Source organism: Bufo gargarizans, chromosome 5 (assembly GCF_014858855.1).
Source record: "Bufo gargarizans isolate SCDJY-AF-19 chromosome 5, ASM1485885v1, whole genome shotgun sequence".
Taxonomy (NCBI): Eukaryota; Metazoa; Chordata; class Amphibia; order Anura; family Bufonidae; genus Bufo; species Bufo gargarizans.
In genome coordinates this window covers 278,256,278-278,273,081 of record NC_058084.1, presented here as the reverse complement: position 1 = coordinate 278,273,081, position 16,804 = coordinate 278,256,278, and the positions used below count along the sequence as shown (strand labels likewise).

At 44.7% G+C, this 16,804-nt stretch overlaps 1 protein-coding gene across 1 annotated transcript in view; it reads left to right on the top strand.

The window, feature by feature from the left end:
- The window catches only part of AHRR (aryl-hydrocarbon receptor repressor), a 392,680-nt gene that overhangs the window by 328,620 nt on the left and 47,256 nt on the right, over window positions 1-16,804 (top strand). The window contains exon 6 of the mRNA XM_044292746.1: window positions 16,229-16,358. Within this exon, the coding sequence (XP_044148681.1) occupies window positions 16,229-16,358 (130 nt within the window). The remainder of the gene's footprint in view (window positions 1-16,228; window positions 16,359-16,804) is intronic.

Below are 16,804 nucleotides of genomic sequence, written 5' to 3'. Positions count from 1 at the left end.
TGGCAGTAATAAGGTAGGGAATCCTTTCCCATTTGCTGTCCAACTTGCTGGTCCGGTGGTTGTTTTTCAACCATACCTTGTCTCCCAGAGCCAGGGGTCCCGCATGGGCAGTCTGGTCAAAGTTCTTCTGCTGCCTTTCTCGAACAATCTCCATCCGTTCCTGGACAATCTCCTTAGCATTAAGAAGACGCCTTTGGTGCTCCACTACCCAATCAGTCTTGGGCAGTGGGTTGATCTCATCCGGCACCTGTACCCCTAGGGAGTGGTCCGCAGGCAATCTCCCTTGTCGGCCGAACATCAAATAGAACGGGGTGTAGCCGGTGGAACAATGGATGGTGTTGTTGTACGTGTACATAAGCTGCGGCAACAGAGTAGGCCAATCTCCCCTCGTCTCAGGGGGTACTGCTCTCAGCATTTCAATGAGAGTCTTATTCATTTTCTCACAGAGTCCGTTACCTTGCGGATGATAAGCGGTGGTCCGGACCTTCTGGCAGTTGTGTAGCAGGCACATCTCATGGAACAGCTGTGACTCAAACGCAGACCCTTGATCGGTGAGGATCCTTTCTGGGCAACTGTAGGGCAGCAGGAAATGCTTCCAGAACGCCTCCGCTGTGGTGTTGGCTGACAGGTCTTTCACAGGCACTGCTACGACAAACTTAGTGAAGTGATCAATTATAGTCATGGCATATGTATACCCTGAGCGACTCGGCTCTAACTTTACATGATCAATAGCAACAAGTTCTAAAGGAGCCTTACTTACGATGGGATGGAGAGGCGCCCTCTGGTCATGGCGTTCAGTCCGCCCCACAGCACAGGCAGTGCATTCTCGGCACCATTTCTCAATATCTTCTCTCATCCCGATCCAATAGAATCTTCTGCGAATGGTGGCCTCAGTCTTTTGCACACCGAAGTGTCCGGACTGATTGTGATACATATCCAGCACCAGGCTGGCATCCCGACGTGGCAGGAGGATTTGATACACTCTATCATAGGACACTGGATCCAGACTCCTTCTGAGCAACAGGCCCTTTTGAAGGAATAGTCGATGGCGATGTCTCCACAGTCTCACTAGCTCTGGGTCTGCACTCTTCCTGCGGATCCTCTCAGGGACTTTTCCACTGGTAAGGAAGTCGAGCAGTTCACCAAGGACTCTACTTTTGGACTGGAGCTTAATCCATCTTTCTTGATCGCCTCTGGACTCAGGACCATCTGATGAGGAAGGATCAGCAGCAGGGGAATCTTCAGTACGTATATTATCCTGCTGGGTAAATTTATTATAAAACGCTGGCATCTCCACCTCTTCCCAGGCATCTTTCGGTTCATCTGGGGCTTCGGTAGTGGGGAGTCGTGACAGAGCATCAGCGTTATCATTGGAGCGGCCTGCCCGGTACTTCACAGTAAAATCATAGTTGGCCAGGCGGGAGGCCCATCTCTGCTCCAGTGCCCCTAATTTGGCTGTATTCAGATGCGCCAGGGGATTATTATCTGTGAAGGCAACAAACGGTGTGGCAGCGAGATAGTCCTTAAACTTTTCGGTCACAGCCCACACTAAGGCAAGAAACTCCAGCTTAAAAGAACTGTAATTCTGGTCGTTCTTCTCAGCTCCCTTCAGGGATCTGCTGGCGTAGGCAATCACCCTTTCTTTGTTATCTTGCACTTGAGCCAACACGGCCCCCAGGCCTCTTTTACTGGCATCTGTGTAGAGCTGGAATGGCTTCTTATAATCTGGGTAACCCAGAACAGGGGGTTCAGTCAACTTCTTCTTTAGGAGTTGGAAGGCAATTTCCCGCTCTTCACTCCACTCAACAGGAATAGGAGTCTTTGGGCACTTTTTTGGATGCCCCCTCAAGAGTTGATGGGATCCGCAACTGGATGGGATCCGCAATTTGTGCAAAATGCGGGATGAATCGCCTATAATACCCTGCAAAACTGAGAAAGCTTCTCACCTCTTTCACGGTCGTGGGAGGAGGCCAGTTACGGACAGCGGCAAGTTTGTCAGGATCAGGTTGTACTCCTTCGGCACTGACAATGTGCCCGAGATATTTGACGGCTGGTTTCAGCAGGTGGCACTTGGATGGCTTGATTTTGAGGCCATATTTAGTAAGAACTTGAAACACCTCACCCAGGTGCTTCAGATGGTCCTCATACGTCTTGGAGTATGTAATGACGTCATCCAGATATAATAACACCGTCTCAAAATTCCTATGGCCTAAACAACGTTCCATCAGCCTCTGGAACGTTCCTGGAGAGTTACACAGTCCAAACGGCATATAATTGAATTCAAACAGGCCCATAGGTGTAGTGAAAGCAGTCTTTTCTCGATCTTCCGGGGCCATGGGTACCTGCCAGTACCCACTGGTTAAGTCCAAAGTGGAGAAATAGGCTGACGACCCCAGGGCAGTCAAGGACTCCTCAATGCGTGGCAATGGATATGCATCTTTGTGGGTGATTTGATTAATTTTCCTGTAATCCACGCAGAACCTTATGCTGCCATCTTTTTTTCGCACACGTACTAGGGGCGCAGCCCAGGGACTATGGCTGTCCCGGATTATATTAGAGTCTTTCATCTCTTGTATCAACTCTTTCACAGACTGATAGGTAGTAGGTGGTATGGGTCTGTGCCTCTCCTTAATAGGAGGGTGAGAGCCAGTGGGTATGGTGTGTTGGATTACACTGACCTCTCCATAGTCTGTGGAGTGTTTGTTGAAAGCCTGGTGGTGCTCCTTCACCAGCTTCAGGACTCCCTCTATTTGCTCCTTTGGGGTGGATTCGTCCCCCACATGTAGTTCTTCCCACCAGGATGCCGTAGGGGTGCTGCTGTTCTGCGCTTCTGGAACGCCTCTGCGGCAGGCAGACGGATCACATCCTGGAAAGACACTTGGAAAAGCTGAGCAACGGGGTAGTGTTTAAAGAGAGTAACGGGATGATCACCAAAGTTGATTAAACGAACAGGCACTTTACCTTGAGACACAGTCACCATGCTCTTGGCTGTTCGTACGAAAGGATGATCCTTAATAGGAATAGGTTCCACTAGGGCTTGATAGTCCTGGCCCTGGATCCCTAATACAGCACGGCACCACAGGATGATCTGGGAATTTGGAGGCAAAATCACCGGCCGGTTATCCCGGATCCGGACAGTGCAAATTTCTCCTTTCTTGTTGGCGAACCTTTGTTGAGCGCACAGCACACTAATGGTTTTCTGAATAACTCTTCTGGAAGCAGGTGAGGCGGATGATATGGTTTGATTCAATGCTTCAAGCACTTCGGAGTAACAATTTTTAAGAACATTAGTCCCTAAGATCACAGGGTGTCCTCCTTTACCTCCGGCTTGTACCACAATCACGCCTTGCTGTGGCAGGGTGGCTTCTCCCACCCGAAGAGTAGGTTCCCAATACCCATGCACTTTCACTGGCTTACCATTGCTAGCGATGATATCTAGCCAGGACTCTGGTGGCTGGGTGAGGAGACTTGGATCCCAGAACTTGTCGAAGGCAGGCCGTTGAATGGTGGTGACCTGTGACCCGATGTCCAACAGGGCTTCAAAGGGTATCCCGTTGATACATATATTAATTTTCGGACGGGATCCTACATACTTAGGCATCCAGTTTGGATCCTTTGGACCTACTGTTCTACCTCCCGAGGGGCGGCCCTCTGCCTCAGGGGTTACCCGTTTAACTGCCAGCACATTGATTCAGTATGTCCATATTTCTTGCAGTGATGGCAGACAGGCTGTTTTCTACTTCTGGGCCGGTACTTCGGTCGCCCATCAGGCTCTTTTGGATACACATCTCCATATGCAAGTGGGAGCCTTGGAGGAAAAGGACCTTCATCTTCTAGTAACAATGGTTTCTCCCACTCCTCTATCTTTTTGCACACCTTCTCTAGACTTAGAGTAAGATAGTTCACTTGCTCCATTAGTGCTGCCACTACATCCGTGACTGGAGCTTGGGTGGCTTGACCGATTCCTGCAGACCCCACATTAACAGTCTTTGGCTGACAAGCCTGGGGTTCAGGGAAGGTTGCTGGCCCTGGAGCAGGGTTCTGGCCTAGTATGCTGATGGCCAATTCTTTAAAATCCAAGAATGTACAGTGAGGGTGTTGAGCTGACAACATCCGTAGCTGGCCCTTTAAATGTTCAGTACTTATGCCTGCAATGAATTGCTCTCTAAGAGTCCGGTCCTGGTCCTCAGCTTCTTTAGGATCCACTTGGACTACAGCTCTCAGCGTCTCCTGTAAGGACAGGGCAAAATCACGGAGCGACTCTCCAGGCTGCTGCTTTCTGCTGAAGAAACGCATTTTAACTTCTGACACCGTTCTGGCTTCAAACGTGGTGCCCAAACGTTCAAAGATCTGTTCCAGGCTATTTTTCTCAGAACGGGGCCATGACATTACTTCCCTGCGGGCGGCCCCTTCTAACTGAGCTAAGAGGATCTCCATTTGCTGCTCAGCATTGATGGGATAAAGCCGGAACAGAGCCAGTATCTGTTCCCTAAAGTCTTTTAACTTGTGGGCTTCCCCTGAATAACGTGGGAACCAGGGGGCCCCGAAATAGTACGGCATGGTTAGCGGCATCAGGTTTGGCAGTGCCGCGGCGGCAGGGGCCCCAGAGTCGGCTGCGGGTACTTCAGCAGGCACGACTGGGTCTGCCTGTGCGATTTCCTCGACCGCGGACATGGCGTTGCTAGGTGGGTATGGCCCTTTAAATGTAGCGGAGCGGACCAGAGCGGCTATGGCAGTAACTTTAACTTCTTTTTTTTTTCAGACAAGTCGTTGGTGACTAGCGGGGGTCCCTCCGGTGCCCTGGCAGGGGTCGGGAAGCTCTCGGTAAGGTAAGCGGAGAAGCCGGCAAAAGTTTCTTGAAGTCGGTACTTACTCCGGTGGTGCTCGCTCCAAGTCTTGCGAGATGCGCAGCTACGGATGTCGGACGTCCTGCGTACCGCGTCAGCAGGTAGGCGCGGCCTCTCGTAGCTCCGGGACTCAGGTAGGCGGGGTTCTTCTTCCTGGTTGGCTGGGCGATGGCTCCGCCTGATTCTTTTTGCGCCAAAGTCCTCTTTTTCACGCCAAACAGCTCCACGAGGCGCACTTGTAATCCGATCAGGTTAAATGGGCAATATGGCTGTCTATTCACTGACAGCAAGCAGTGACTCAAATCGGCAGAAAATAGTCCATACAATGCAATCTTCACACCGCAATTATTACAGTTCACTTTGGCCCAGCAATTTTCAATAAAACAATTGGGGCATGTCACTTTAAGACAATTTTCAGCACACAGTTTTTAAATCCGCAATGGCGCAGGAATATTCGGATCCTGTTCGTTCCAATTTATGCAACACGCCAGACCTGCAGGGTATGATGAAGTGAGGTCACGGTTATGGGCAATCGAGGGTTACTCACTGTATTGGAGAACCCTGGGCAGGCGCGTGGCAGTGAAGGAGAGGTGGACACGGTTCCTCTGGGGAACACTCTGTATATAGGGACCAGGCCTGATGGTGGATGAGGTGCCCTGGATGTTACGGGTATTTTGAGTGCCTGGGGCAAGGTCCCTGTTGTATTCGTGACGCCAGTGCCTTTGGACGGTGGCACGCCGGTTGGTAGTTGGAATGATGGAGGTACACAAGTAGAATAGTGAACCAAACGTAATTTTACTGAACAATCCAACTTTGTACAGCAGGTAGTAGTACAGTCTTTCGATCACAGTTCCACAAGTAGGCTTATTCACACAATGGCAGGTAATATTTATGCAAGATACGCAGAGGGTAAATTCACAAGCACTCAGCAGCAGGTTGTACCTTTCCTCAGAATCAATGTACACTGTCCTTTCTAGAACTCCTGCTCTGGCTTTATATCCCAAGGCCCGGATGCCTAAAGGGTGGCTTAAATCCTTGGTTACTATCTTCCTCAGGTATTAGATTCTTGCTTTCCTTTCTATTTGCATCTGCCCATCAGGGTTACTTAGCTTACCCTGGATCGCCCTCTCTTGCTAGTGGATTGACTGTGGGTTTCTCCCAGGAGGTTGGGTCCTGCAACTGGGGTGTCTCTACTGAGCTAATCCTAGCCTCAGGAGCTTCAGGTGGACGAAGTAACTCCTCTAGTCCCCTGGAATGAACTAACCCTTCCCTGTCTGGGCCTTCCTATATATAACTAGGGCTCTCCAGCTCCCTCTAACGTCCGGGAGGCTAAACTACACCCTGACAGGCCTGACACCCAGATGATACAGGGAAAAACATGCACATGACATTTAATGCAAATAAACACATTAACCTGTGCAGTGCCCACCTTTACCTAGTGGGACACTACACATTGGCAGCTTATACTAGCAATACACCCCAAATGTACAAGATGGGCCAACCATTTTAGGAATTAAACTGCTGGCACGTTCCTTTATGAAAAAAGGGCAATGTGAAGTCTTTCCCTATCTGGATTGCAACATAAAAAAATCTGCAGTCCTCATCCACAATGATAGTCAAAGTGTGATATACATAGAAGTACGGTAAGCATACTCTATAGTGGTCATGAGATTGGCACTGCAGGAATTCTGAAATACCGAGCTCAGAGGTGATAGATTCCATGGTGATGCAAATTGTCTTGATCTCAACTTTTATTTGTTACAGGATGTCCCACAGAAGAAGCAGCTTTGAGTCATCTGTGTATAACATTAATACCTTTACTGCAGATCCATGTCAAGTGAATATAATTGATAGCAGAAGAAGAAACGTATCAACAATTAAGAATGAAAATTGTTCTAATCTGTAGTCAGGCTACTGACATTAACGTGTCACTTGAGTCAACTGGGGATGTTAAATTGGAGTATTTAAGTCGTACAGTCTGTGCCATGTGTTTTGTTCATGGGTTTGTTTTACAAGGGCATGTGTTTAGGCCCTTTGCGTGCCTAAGATCTGGAAAACATGGGAAGGTTAAATATTTGAAAAGGCGTCTGTCATTCTTGACCAAAAGCACATAACTAGAACAAGAAAAATGTGTAGTCTACACTGTGGATTTCGTATTTCGATTTGGACCAGGAATACTTTTTGTTCCCTGCACGCAACAAACAGAGTCTTGTTTTCTGATTGTATACATGACTTGAAATGGAAAAAATGCCTTGTTCCCCGACGTACCAAAAAGGGGACCCAAGAATTAAGTGTAGATGTCCAACATTTCCTATGTAAACTATAAGCAAAGCATTTGAAGCGGAATTCGATGTGAAGTTTAGGAAAACTTTGATTCTAAACAAATCCGAATTTCCTTGCGTTTCGTGGTAACAAATTAGATGGCGGCTGCACATGTTATAAAGTGAAAGTAAGTGTAGAGGAGACAAGCCTTGGAATGTGACATCACCCATAATGCAATGCAGTCAGCCAATTCACAGGTAGGCATCCCCTGGGGTGTCACAGCCCTATAAAACCCTTATCCCACACGGTCCTCGCCTTTGTCCTGTGAGCTGAGCATAGGGAGAGACGTGGAAAGCTCTCATGCACTAGGGACAGTGTTGCTGCAAACAGTTTTAAAGAACAATGTTGTAGAGGGAGACTGCAGGGAGACTGCAGGGACACTGTATTGTCATGTGCCTCACTCTCAAGTGCACCAAAATTCATAGTTAATCGTTGCTGTTAGTAATACAGTTACTGTGCCTCAGTATTAAACCTACCTTTGGGTTTTACACCATCATCACCTAGACACTAGGGATACTGGCGCCTCTCTGTGGTCCTTTTTTTGCGTCTCCGCGCAACCGCACTGTTTTCCTTCCTCAGTATTAAAGGCTGGTGTAATATATTGCTGTGTGCATCACTGTCAAGTTCACCTACATTCATAGTTAATCCATCCTATTAGTAATACAGTTGTTATACACTATGACCAACAGACAGCTGCCTGGGCCCTCCAAAAGAACGGGCAGTGGCAAAAAATATGCTGTAGCTTGCACAAGTAGCAGCAGAATAATGAAGGGGGAAGGTGGTAGCAGCTGCAGCACCAGACCAGAGCTGACACTGTCATCCAGCGGCCATGTTTTGACCACCAATCCAGCTGTACTGGAATGGAAGCCTCTCAAGTGACAACAGATACACATAGCCAGGAATGGGTGGGTTCCTCTTATACCACACTAAGTTAGCATGGCCCAGGAACTGCCTATATGCCCTCACGTGTCCTGAACCTGCCTCTTGCTTTTGCTGCTCCTTCTGCTAGCCAAGTAATGATAGCCGCCAGCTCTGCTCCGCTTTTCATTAAGAATGAGCTTTTTGAGGACAGTCAGCAGTTACAGGCCAGCCCAGACTTGGAGGAGAGGATTGCTGAGGACTCCTTTAGCCATGCTACTACCGATGATGTTAGTCGGGTGAGAGAACATGTTATGAAAGGTCAGTGACGTGCTCAAGAAACGGTGAGGGTGACACAAGTGACAACCAAACATTTGTAGATAAGCTGATAGCAAGTGGGAGTCGGGTGAAGAGTAGGCATCATCATCAGGGGGGAGGGTGGCAGCGTAGTGAGACAGCATGGTGGAAGCAGTGGTCGATCTAGAGCCAAACGCGGGGTTACACCGTCTGCTACTTGGGAGACTACCAGTGAGGAACACACTGGCAGTGCACGGGTTCATAAAAGCAGCAGCAGGGAGGCGGCATGCAGTGGTGGACAGAAAATGCGATACTCAGCAGTGTGGGAATTTTTCACAAAGTCACTGGGGGACGTTAGCATGGCAGTGTGCAGGATGTGCGGGCAGAAGGTGAGGCATGGCCAGGGTACTAATGTTGGCACAACAACTCTGCATCAACACATGGAGCGTCATCATAAAATGACGTGGAAAAAACGTGCCACGCATTTAGTGTTACAGCCTGATGCAGCAACAGCTAAATCTCCCACCATCTGGCACCCCCTCTCTAGCAGTCAGGGCTCGCCAAGGTCAGCAGTAGGAAGCTGTCGTTCCTTCCCATTGACTTAAATGCTGTCTATTGTTCCTAATGCTTCTCTTCCTCCTTCTCTTCGTCACTTGTTTCGACAGCAATCGATCACAATTGCATAAAAAGACAACAGTATGCGTGTACTCATCCAGTGGCGCAGAAGCTGAACTTGCATCTTGCCAAGTTGCTGGTACTACAGTCCCTCCTTTTCCATGTAGTTGGCTCTGCACATTTCAGAGAACTGATGGCTTGTGCTCACAACCCGAAGGAAATGCTGAGCAATATGGCGAGGGGATAGAAGACGTGGCACCTACATCTCACGGCCACCTGAGCCCTGAGGAGGATGAACTGGCAGAGGAGGAGGAGAACACAAACAGCTACACATAGGTGGTTTATCTGCCCAAGTGACAGGAGAAGATCAAGAGGAGCTGGAAGCTAACGACGAAGATGATGCAGATGACCCTGACAGACTGTGGCAGTATGCAGTGGAGATGGAAGCAGGGAGGCCCTCTGAGTCCTTTGAGCAAATGGCAATTTACATTTATCAATCATCTCCACTGTATGAGGAAGGGCAATCGCTACTGCAATTCCTCATCCCCATACAGTTTTATTATTTCTGGGCTTCAGCTTGCCATTTACACTGAATGATCTGCTGCCCAACAACAATGATTTTGGATGCTGTATCAATGGTGCTTTCACCCAAAGACAGGGTTGGACTGGCCATAGACCCTACAGGGAATTTTTGCAGTGGGCTGATGGCCCACTGGGCCACTCAAATCCTTCTCACTGTGGCTGGCTAAGTAGGGTACATACTACTTTGGGCACTATAGAGGTCCTTATTAGAGGAAGTCCAGGCAGCATGTTAAAGTAGGGCTGGCTTGGTGCTATGGCCCACATCTTACCTCCTAAGCCCCCTGCTTCACACCTTAGGAGGAGGAGGACAGAATATGGCAGTTATTAATGAACACCACATAGGGACAAGCTTCTGGGGTGGTATTTTGTGCTGCATTGTTGTATTTGGTTCTTTGGGATGGTATTCTGTGCTGCACTATGGTATTGCTGACCCAGCCAACTTGTATTGGCCCCATCTACTTGTGTTGCCTCACCTTTAGTTAATTTGGATGCACCTACAACATTAGGGCCACTTTAGGTTTTTCCAGGGGCCACTTTAAGTTCCCAGTCCACCCCTGCCCGAAGAGCATGTCCTTGCTTTGTCTGAAGAAAAAAGGTTCAATATCCATAAGTGAGAAGGCATAGGAGCTGTGAATCTGTGGAATAGTCTACCTCAGGATGCAGTTACAGCAGCGACAGTTGACCACTTAAAATAAAAGCGCAGCTGTTTTCTAAGAACAAAAAAAAAACATACTCATGTAAACATGTAAAATTGTGGTTTAATACACTCAATTCCCTTCAGACACATCCTCTCCTATCCCTTGGTTAAACTTGATGGACATATATTTTGTTTAGTCCCCCCCTTCCCTACCATACTATAAAACTTTGTAAGCCTGACTCAGATGATGACTCTTATGAATTGTATGTAATAGTCCAGAATGTCAGGCTCTACAGTAATAAAGAGCTAGCGGTATGTATTGTTTTTTACTAGTTCTGGGGACCACAGCCATCTTTTCTTTGAGTACCCTAATTTATTTTGGGGTTGTATAAAAGAGAGACTTGACGGGAATCATCCAAGACTTTTATATGATAGGATAATGCACTGAAATAACATTTCATACACCAGTTTTAATCAAAACTATGCTGGCAAAAGATGTGAAAAATTTATTGAAAGGTGCACGCCGTGTGCCAGTGACTGAAGTTTACTCCAGCAAGGAGCTAGCATAGATTTCAGGTGTGATTTACACCAGTTGGTAAATTTGTTGATCTTCATAGACCATGCTTTCTCCTGTCATCCTTATTCTGTTTTGAGATAAAGTGGTCAGATATCTGATGGCTCCTTCTCCAGCATCTATCTGACCTCTGCTGAACTACAGTATTTTCTAAGCTTCTTTGTGCCCAAATCAGAGTTCAACTTTGATTTGGGCATAAATCAATTTAGGAGAGTGTACATCAGAAGTAAGAATGAGTGCTGGTGAGCAAGCTATCTGAAAGCCAGTCTGACAGATTTATCACAAATTCTACAGTGTATGAAATACAGGAGCTGTAGGTGCCAAATGATGCAAAAGTTATAATTAATACCTATTACAAGAATGTGTATTAGTCCGAATTACATGTTAATCAAAAAGGTTCCTCAAATGGTGAACATAGCCTTTAAGTTAAATCTCAGGTTTAATCATTAGAACCAGGACCTTTCTGCTTTTGTGTTCAGTAATTTCTTTGACTCGAAAACTAGGTGACATGCCGTTTTATCACATGACCGCTGAAGCCAGTGATTGGCTGCAGCAGTCACTAGACCAAGCCACTTTTGGTCTAGCAGGGATCAGGTTCACTGGATATCGTGTAGTGGTTGCGAGAAGGATTGACTGCAGACCAGTGAGGTTTTTTTTCTTTATATATATTTTTTTTTTAGGTGTTGCAATGATTGAAGTTGTCGGCTACTAGGCAGGACATTACCTTTACAAATTGACAGATGAGGAGGTCTTGTAGTGTACTGCTAAAATGGAATCATCAGGATACCAGGAAGAGAAGATTCAGAGCAGCCATGTTTTTTGCCCTCTTTTGTTTGAGAGACTGATCATTTGCAAAGGATGTGCAAAATGATTGCTCTTGTCCTCACTAAGGTTGCCCATACACAGTAAGGTTTTGATCAGGGTTTGTTCACAGTTTCTGATACAGTTTTGGCACTAAAACCAGGCGTGGGACGAAAAGGGAGAGAAAGTGTTAATGTCAGATACTATTTCTTCTTTTTTTTTTTTATCCGTGCCTGATTTTATCTTCAAAACTGCATCAGAATACCTAATGAAAAAAGAATGTGTACAGGCAACTTAAAGCTAGTCAGAATTTTGATGGCATATTTTGACATTTACAAGTCTTCTTTAACCACATCCTTATACAGCTAGTGTTTCAACAAGATGGAAACCACCTAGTCGTATTTCTTGTCTGCTGCTAATTTTGGCTTTTTTTTTAATCTGTAGTCAATGACATACAGAATAAAAAAAATTTGACCATGAGGAAACTGAATACATGTAAACTGATGTTTGAGAGGCATTAGTAGCATGATGCAGGCCGCAGTAGCAGCCATACAGAATGTGATAATAGACAGACAGCAGAGTCAGGATGGGGCACCACCAGCAAGGTCTATACATTGGAATCAGACGGAGGAGTGTGAAATTGCTCCTAAATCCAAGATTGGTTCATTTTGACAAAATGTATGTTTTGGACACTGGCGGAGAACAACTTGGTTCCTTTGGGTGTCACCACCACCCCCGCGGCACTGAAAGCCCTCTCCAAGATGACACTAGAGGCAGAGAAAGAAAATAGGTAGAGAGCGCACTGTGCCAATTCAGGCCACTGAAAATGTTGCTTGATTATTTTGAACTTCACAAAAAACGATTTTTGTGAAACTGGGGAAACAAAATGAAATTCTTGCAGGTAGCTGCTTTTGAGGTGCACCTCCACTTCTGATAGCAGGCACAGCCACAAGTCCTGTATCCTCTCTCCCTGTCTGTCAGCTGCCCTGCTTCTTCTTTGGAATCCTAGCCTTCACTGTCCCTGGCATTAAGCTTGATTGCTTGATTTCTTACTGTGCCTGATTGATTTTTCACTGCCCTTGACTCCCTCAGATCATTTTCCTGGCAGACACCGTCACACACAACCACCCTCTCTCACAGCCCAACACAGAATGGCATTCTGTCTGTCAGCCTCGGAGCCAATCAGAACAAGGCCTCCCCCAACCACTTCTCATGGTCATATGAGAACACTTCTTCGCCTCTAGTGCTTTTTTCCCCGCTGACATGTGCACTAAAATGGTGCTACACGCCAACTTAGTGGATTCGGCCAAAAGTAACCCAGAAATATTTGGTTCAGTCCGAACTGGTTTGCTCATCATTACTGTTGACCTTTTGCATTTACCTTCTGGAAGCAGAAGCTGCTTTATGTTGACAATATGACACTACCTAGAGATAGACAATTGGAAAATTATTTTGTGTAAAGCTGTCCCAATGTACAAAAGTTGTTCACACTTAAGTGCTTGAGCAAAACTCAATTTACAACTTACCCATATTTTTCGCCCTATAAAACGCACCGTTTTTGAGGAGAAAAAAAAAAACATTTTTCATTAGACCTCAGCTCAGACCCCCAATGTTAATCAGAACTTAGCAGAGACCCTAATGTTAATACAACCCCCAAATAGACCTCGGATCAGACCCCATGTTAATAAGACCCTAATGTTAATCAAACCTCAGATCAGAGAAAAAAATATATAAACTTACCTCTCCTTCTCCTGACACTCTTAAGATCCACTCCTGCTCTTCCTGACGTCACATAGTGTGAGATAACAGAGCGTGCCGACATCTTCACACTGTGCGCAGGTCACAGTACAGTGTAGGGCTGGTATAAACCAGGAAGTGGTGAGTAAAAAGCCTGCACAGGGAGCGCTGCATTCATTGCTCCCCAGTCCTCCTGCACTAATAAGCGCTTCCATAATAGAAATGCTCGTTAGTAATTGTCCCATAAAATGCACTGACATACACCCCCCCCCCCACCCAAAAATGCATCTTATAGGGCAAAATATTGTATAAGCAGCAAAAAATTACTCAAATATAGTTGACATATAATTTTACCCCATACTGTATGGATAATTTAAAGTCTGTGGTGCTTATCTATTGTCCTTTTGCGCCAGAATTATGAAGTAAAAAAGTCACAAAATAGGGCTTTTGCAACTTTTTGCACACTCGCAAAAGTTTGGCAACTTTTTCCATTTTTATACCACTCCAGTTTTATAATGTGGGTAGGAAAGTGAGTGCGGTTAGCTATGTTAATGAGTTTCACTCCAGATTTATCATTGAGAGCTTTTTAAAAAGTTGCAGCATCACTCCAGTAGGAGGTTGTCTTGTCACACTAGTGGGGGAGGGAAACATAGGAGGGAAAGAAGAAAGGCAATAAGGCCTGAAAACTAGGGAAGGAAGCTGGACTTCTCCTAGTGAAAACCCTAATCAAAGCTGACTGACTACCAGTATGAACAGACCCCAGAGGTAGGAGAGTTCATATACAGGAATAACTAAAGTCCTATCTCACTCTAAAGGACCCTGGTACTACTGACAAAAATGAGGCATCCTGTTCCTCAAAAAGGAAGGATGAACGGGAGTCTCCCTAAGGCCTAATACAAAACAACAAGGAAATGCAACACACCGAAAATCAAAATAGAAAGTGAAAGGTAAGACTTAACCCACCAGGAACTCAACTGAGATCCAAACACCAGCTATCCACAGGTCCAACTGAAGCTATAAACCGCACAGCATTGTGGGAGAAACAGCTATAAATAGGGAAAGTTAAATGACCACAATAGCAACACCTGAAGTGTGTGGCCAGTACCAGAAACAACACAGAGGCCTATTGATCCACAAGGTAAATATGTCAAATCAAACCACGTGTTGCCAGTCTCAAAGATCTCCTTCCACTCACTGTCACGGGGACGTCCGTATGTCTTGGTACGTCCGTGACAGAGGTTGAATTAAGAAAACTGGACTGGCTTTTCTAGACAAAATTGCTAGATTTAAAGATAAGAGAAATTTACAAACAACTTGCAACATTTGATAAATGTGGCATAAAGTACTCCAATGCATACTCAAGCAAAACTGACTTATTCCCCTCATGATAAATCCCCCCTTGTATTTTTAATGTTCTGCGTTAAAGTTAATCACTTATGCACCTATCGATTTACAATTACATTATATCAAGTAGCTAACAATGAGGAAGTTGGATCTTTCCATATTTATAATAGTTTTTTTATATCTATAACAATACCATTTTTTTGTTCTGTATGTTTTCACTTTTTGCTTTTTTGTACTTTTTGCTTTTCTCTCCCCATATAAATGTGTTATATTACTCACAGATGCTTTTCCATTCTTCGTAGACAGTTCTGCTACTTTCAGTCGTCACCTAATACCATTACGTTAGCTCTATAATATACAGAGGGTGATAGCTACATTTCAATTTCCGCATTCATATGTTCCAGTCTAAAGCAGGGGATGTGTTTTAGATACCAGGTAGTGGAAATGTGCCATAAACAATAAGTCCTCAGTGCATCAGTGATATAGTGTAACTGTTATGTAGGAACTGGATTTTAAGTAATGATTTCCAAATGTTTGGTAGTTAAAGCTGTAGAGATGTTGAATCCACAAGCTAAGTTCTAACTCATGTCAGTAACACTTTCATCATCCAGGGCCCATAACTTTTATCCTGATGATGATTGGGAGGATAATTAAATCATTTCATATGCTTTCCAGCGCATGTTTTTCCTGATGTTTTATTGCTCTTAGTACTGAAACAATAATGAGATAATATACATGTATCACCATATTGCTTTGTTATGCACTGGAGGAGAAAGACTGTTGATTGTTGCAAATTAAATATACTAAATTATTACAGTAGGACATTTATTAAGCCTTTTAAACTCGTTCCTAGTCCCTGCAGAATTTAAATGTACCGTAATTCAAAAATACAGCAGAGATTAGCAGCAGAAGACTAGTGCTGCATCTTACATTATATTCTGCATAACATCTACAAGTAGCATTTGTCATTTTAAAATGAATACTGTCCCACTTGACATCAATGATTTTTTAAATGACTCTCCTCGTTTATTTTTGTGCATAGGCCATACATTATTAGCCGGCTACAATATAAGGAGGTATCAACCTATGCAACTGTGGGGCAAACAACAAAATACAAAATTCTCCTGCCTCAGGCAGTTAGGGGCATGTTAGGGTGTACTGTAATTTTTGTATACCTATGTCACCAATGAGCATTGTTCCCCTTTGGCTTGCCTTGATCTTTGCAGGGAATTGCAACCATCTCATTATAAAAACCACCAAAAAACACTACTTATCGGTATGACACATTACTTTTTTTAAATGCCAATGATTTCTTAATGATAATGTAAATCCCTTATGGTGTGTTCTTTGTAAAAAGAAGATTAAATAATTGAAATGCTTATTTTGGCATGGAACTTGTGTTTTACCAGAACAGCCCAATGGTTACACTGGGGACAGTGTGGTGTAGACAGTCAGTACTTAAAAAAAAAAAAAAAACTGTGTTAGTAAATTTCCTAGTGTCTGTTAGTTATATGTATAACATTTGAAAATATAGAATACATTTGAGCAATATAGAATTCAACCAGTTGGCAAATGAAATTCCATTATCTGATTCATTATTTTCTGGTATTTCAGACTGATGTAATGCATCAAAATGTGTATGATTACATCCATGTGGACGATCGACAAGAATTCTGCAGGCAACTTCACTGGGCTATGAATCCCCAACAGATGGTGCTTACACAGGACTCTCAAACAGAAACAGGTTGGTTTAGTATTCAGAGAGAATCAAGCATATGTAACACTTAGAAATAGTTGATTTGATTGTTTTTAAATTTTTTATATTGTATCACTACTACTTTTACTTTTATCAGTTATGTCATCATTCTGGATGAGCAAAAATGAATCCATCAGTATTGTCTAAAGAGCAGTATCTCTGGAAGTGGATGCAAAGGGCCTCTATAGAATTACCTAACAGAATAAATTCATTGTCTGACAGTGTTTGACATTAGTAGACCTAATGCAGGTGACAGATGACTGGAGTAGATTGAGAGAACCATAATAAAACTCCAAGTATGCAACTGGGAGTCAAGGTACAGTTGCTGGATGCTTAAACATGCTCTCTTTAACAGCAGCAAAGAATCAGGTGAAAGATAAAAACAGGCATGGAGGTCAGCAATGGTGGGTCAAGTCAACATGTTGTATTGAAAA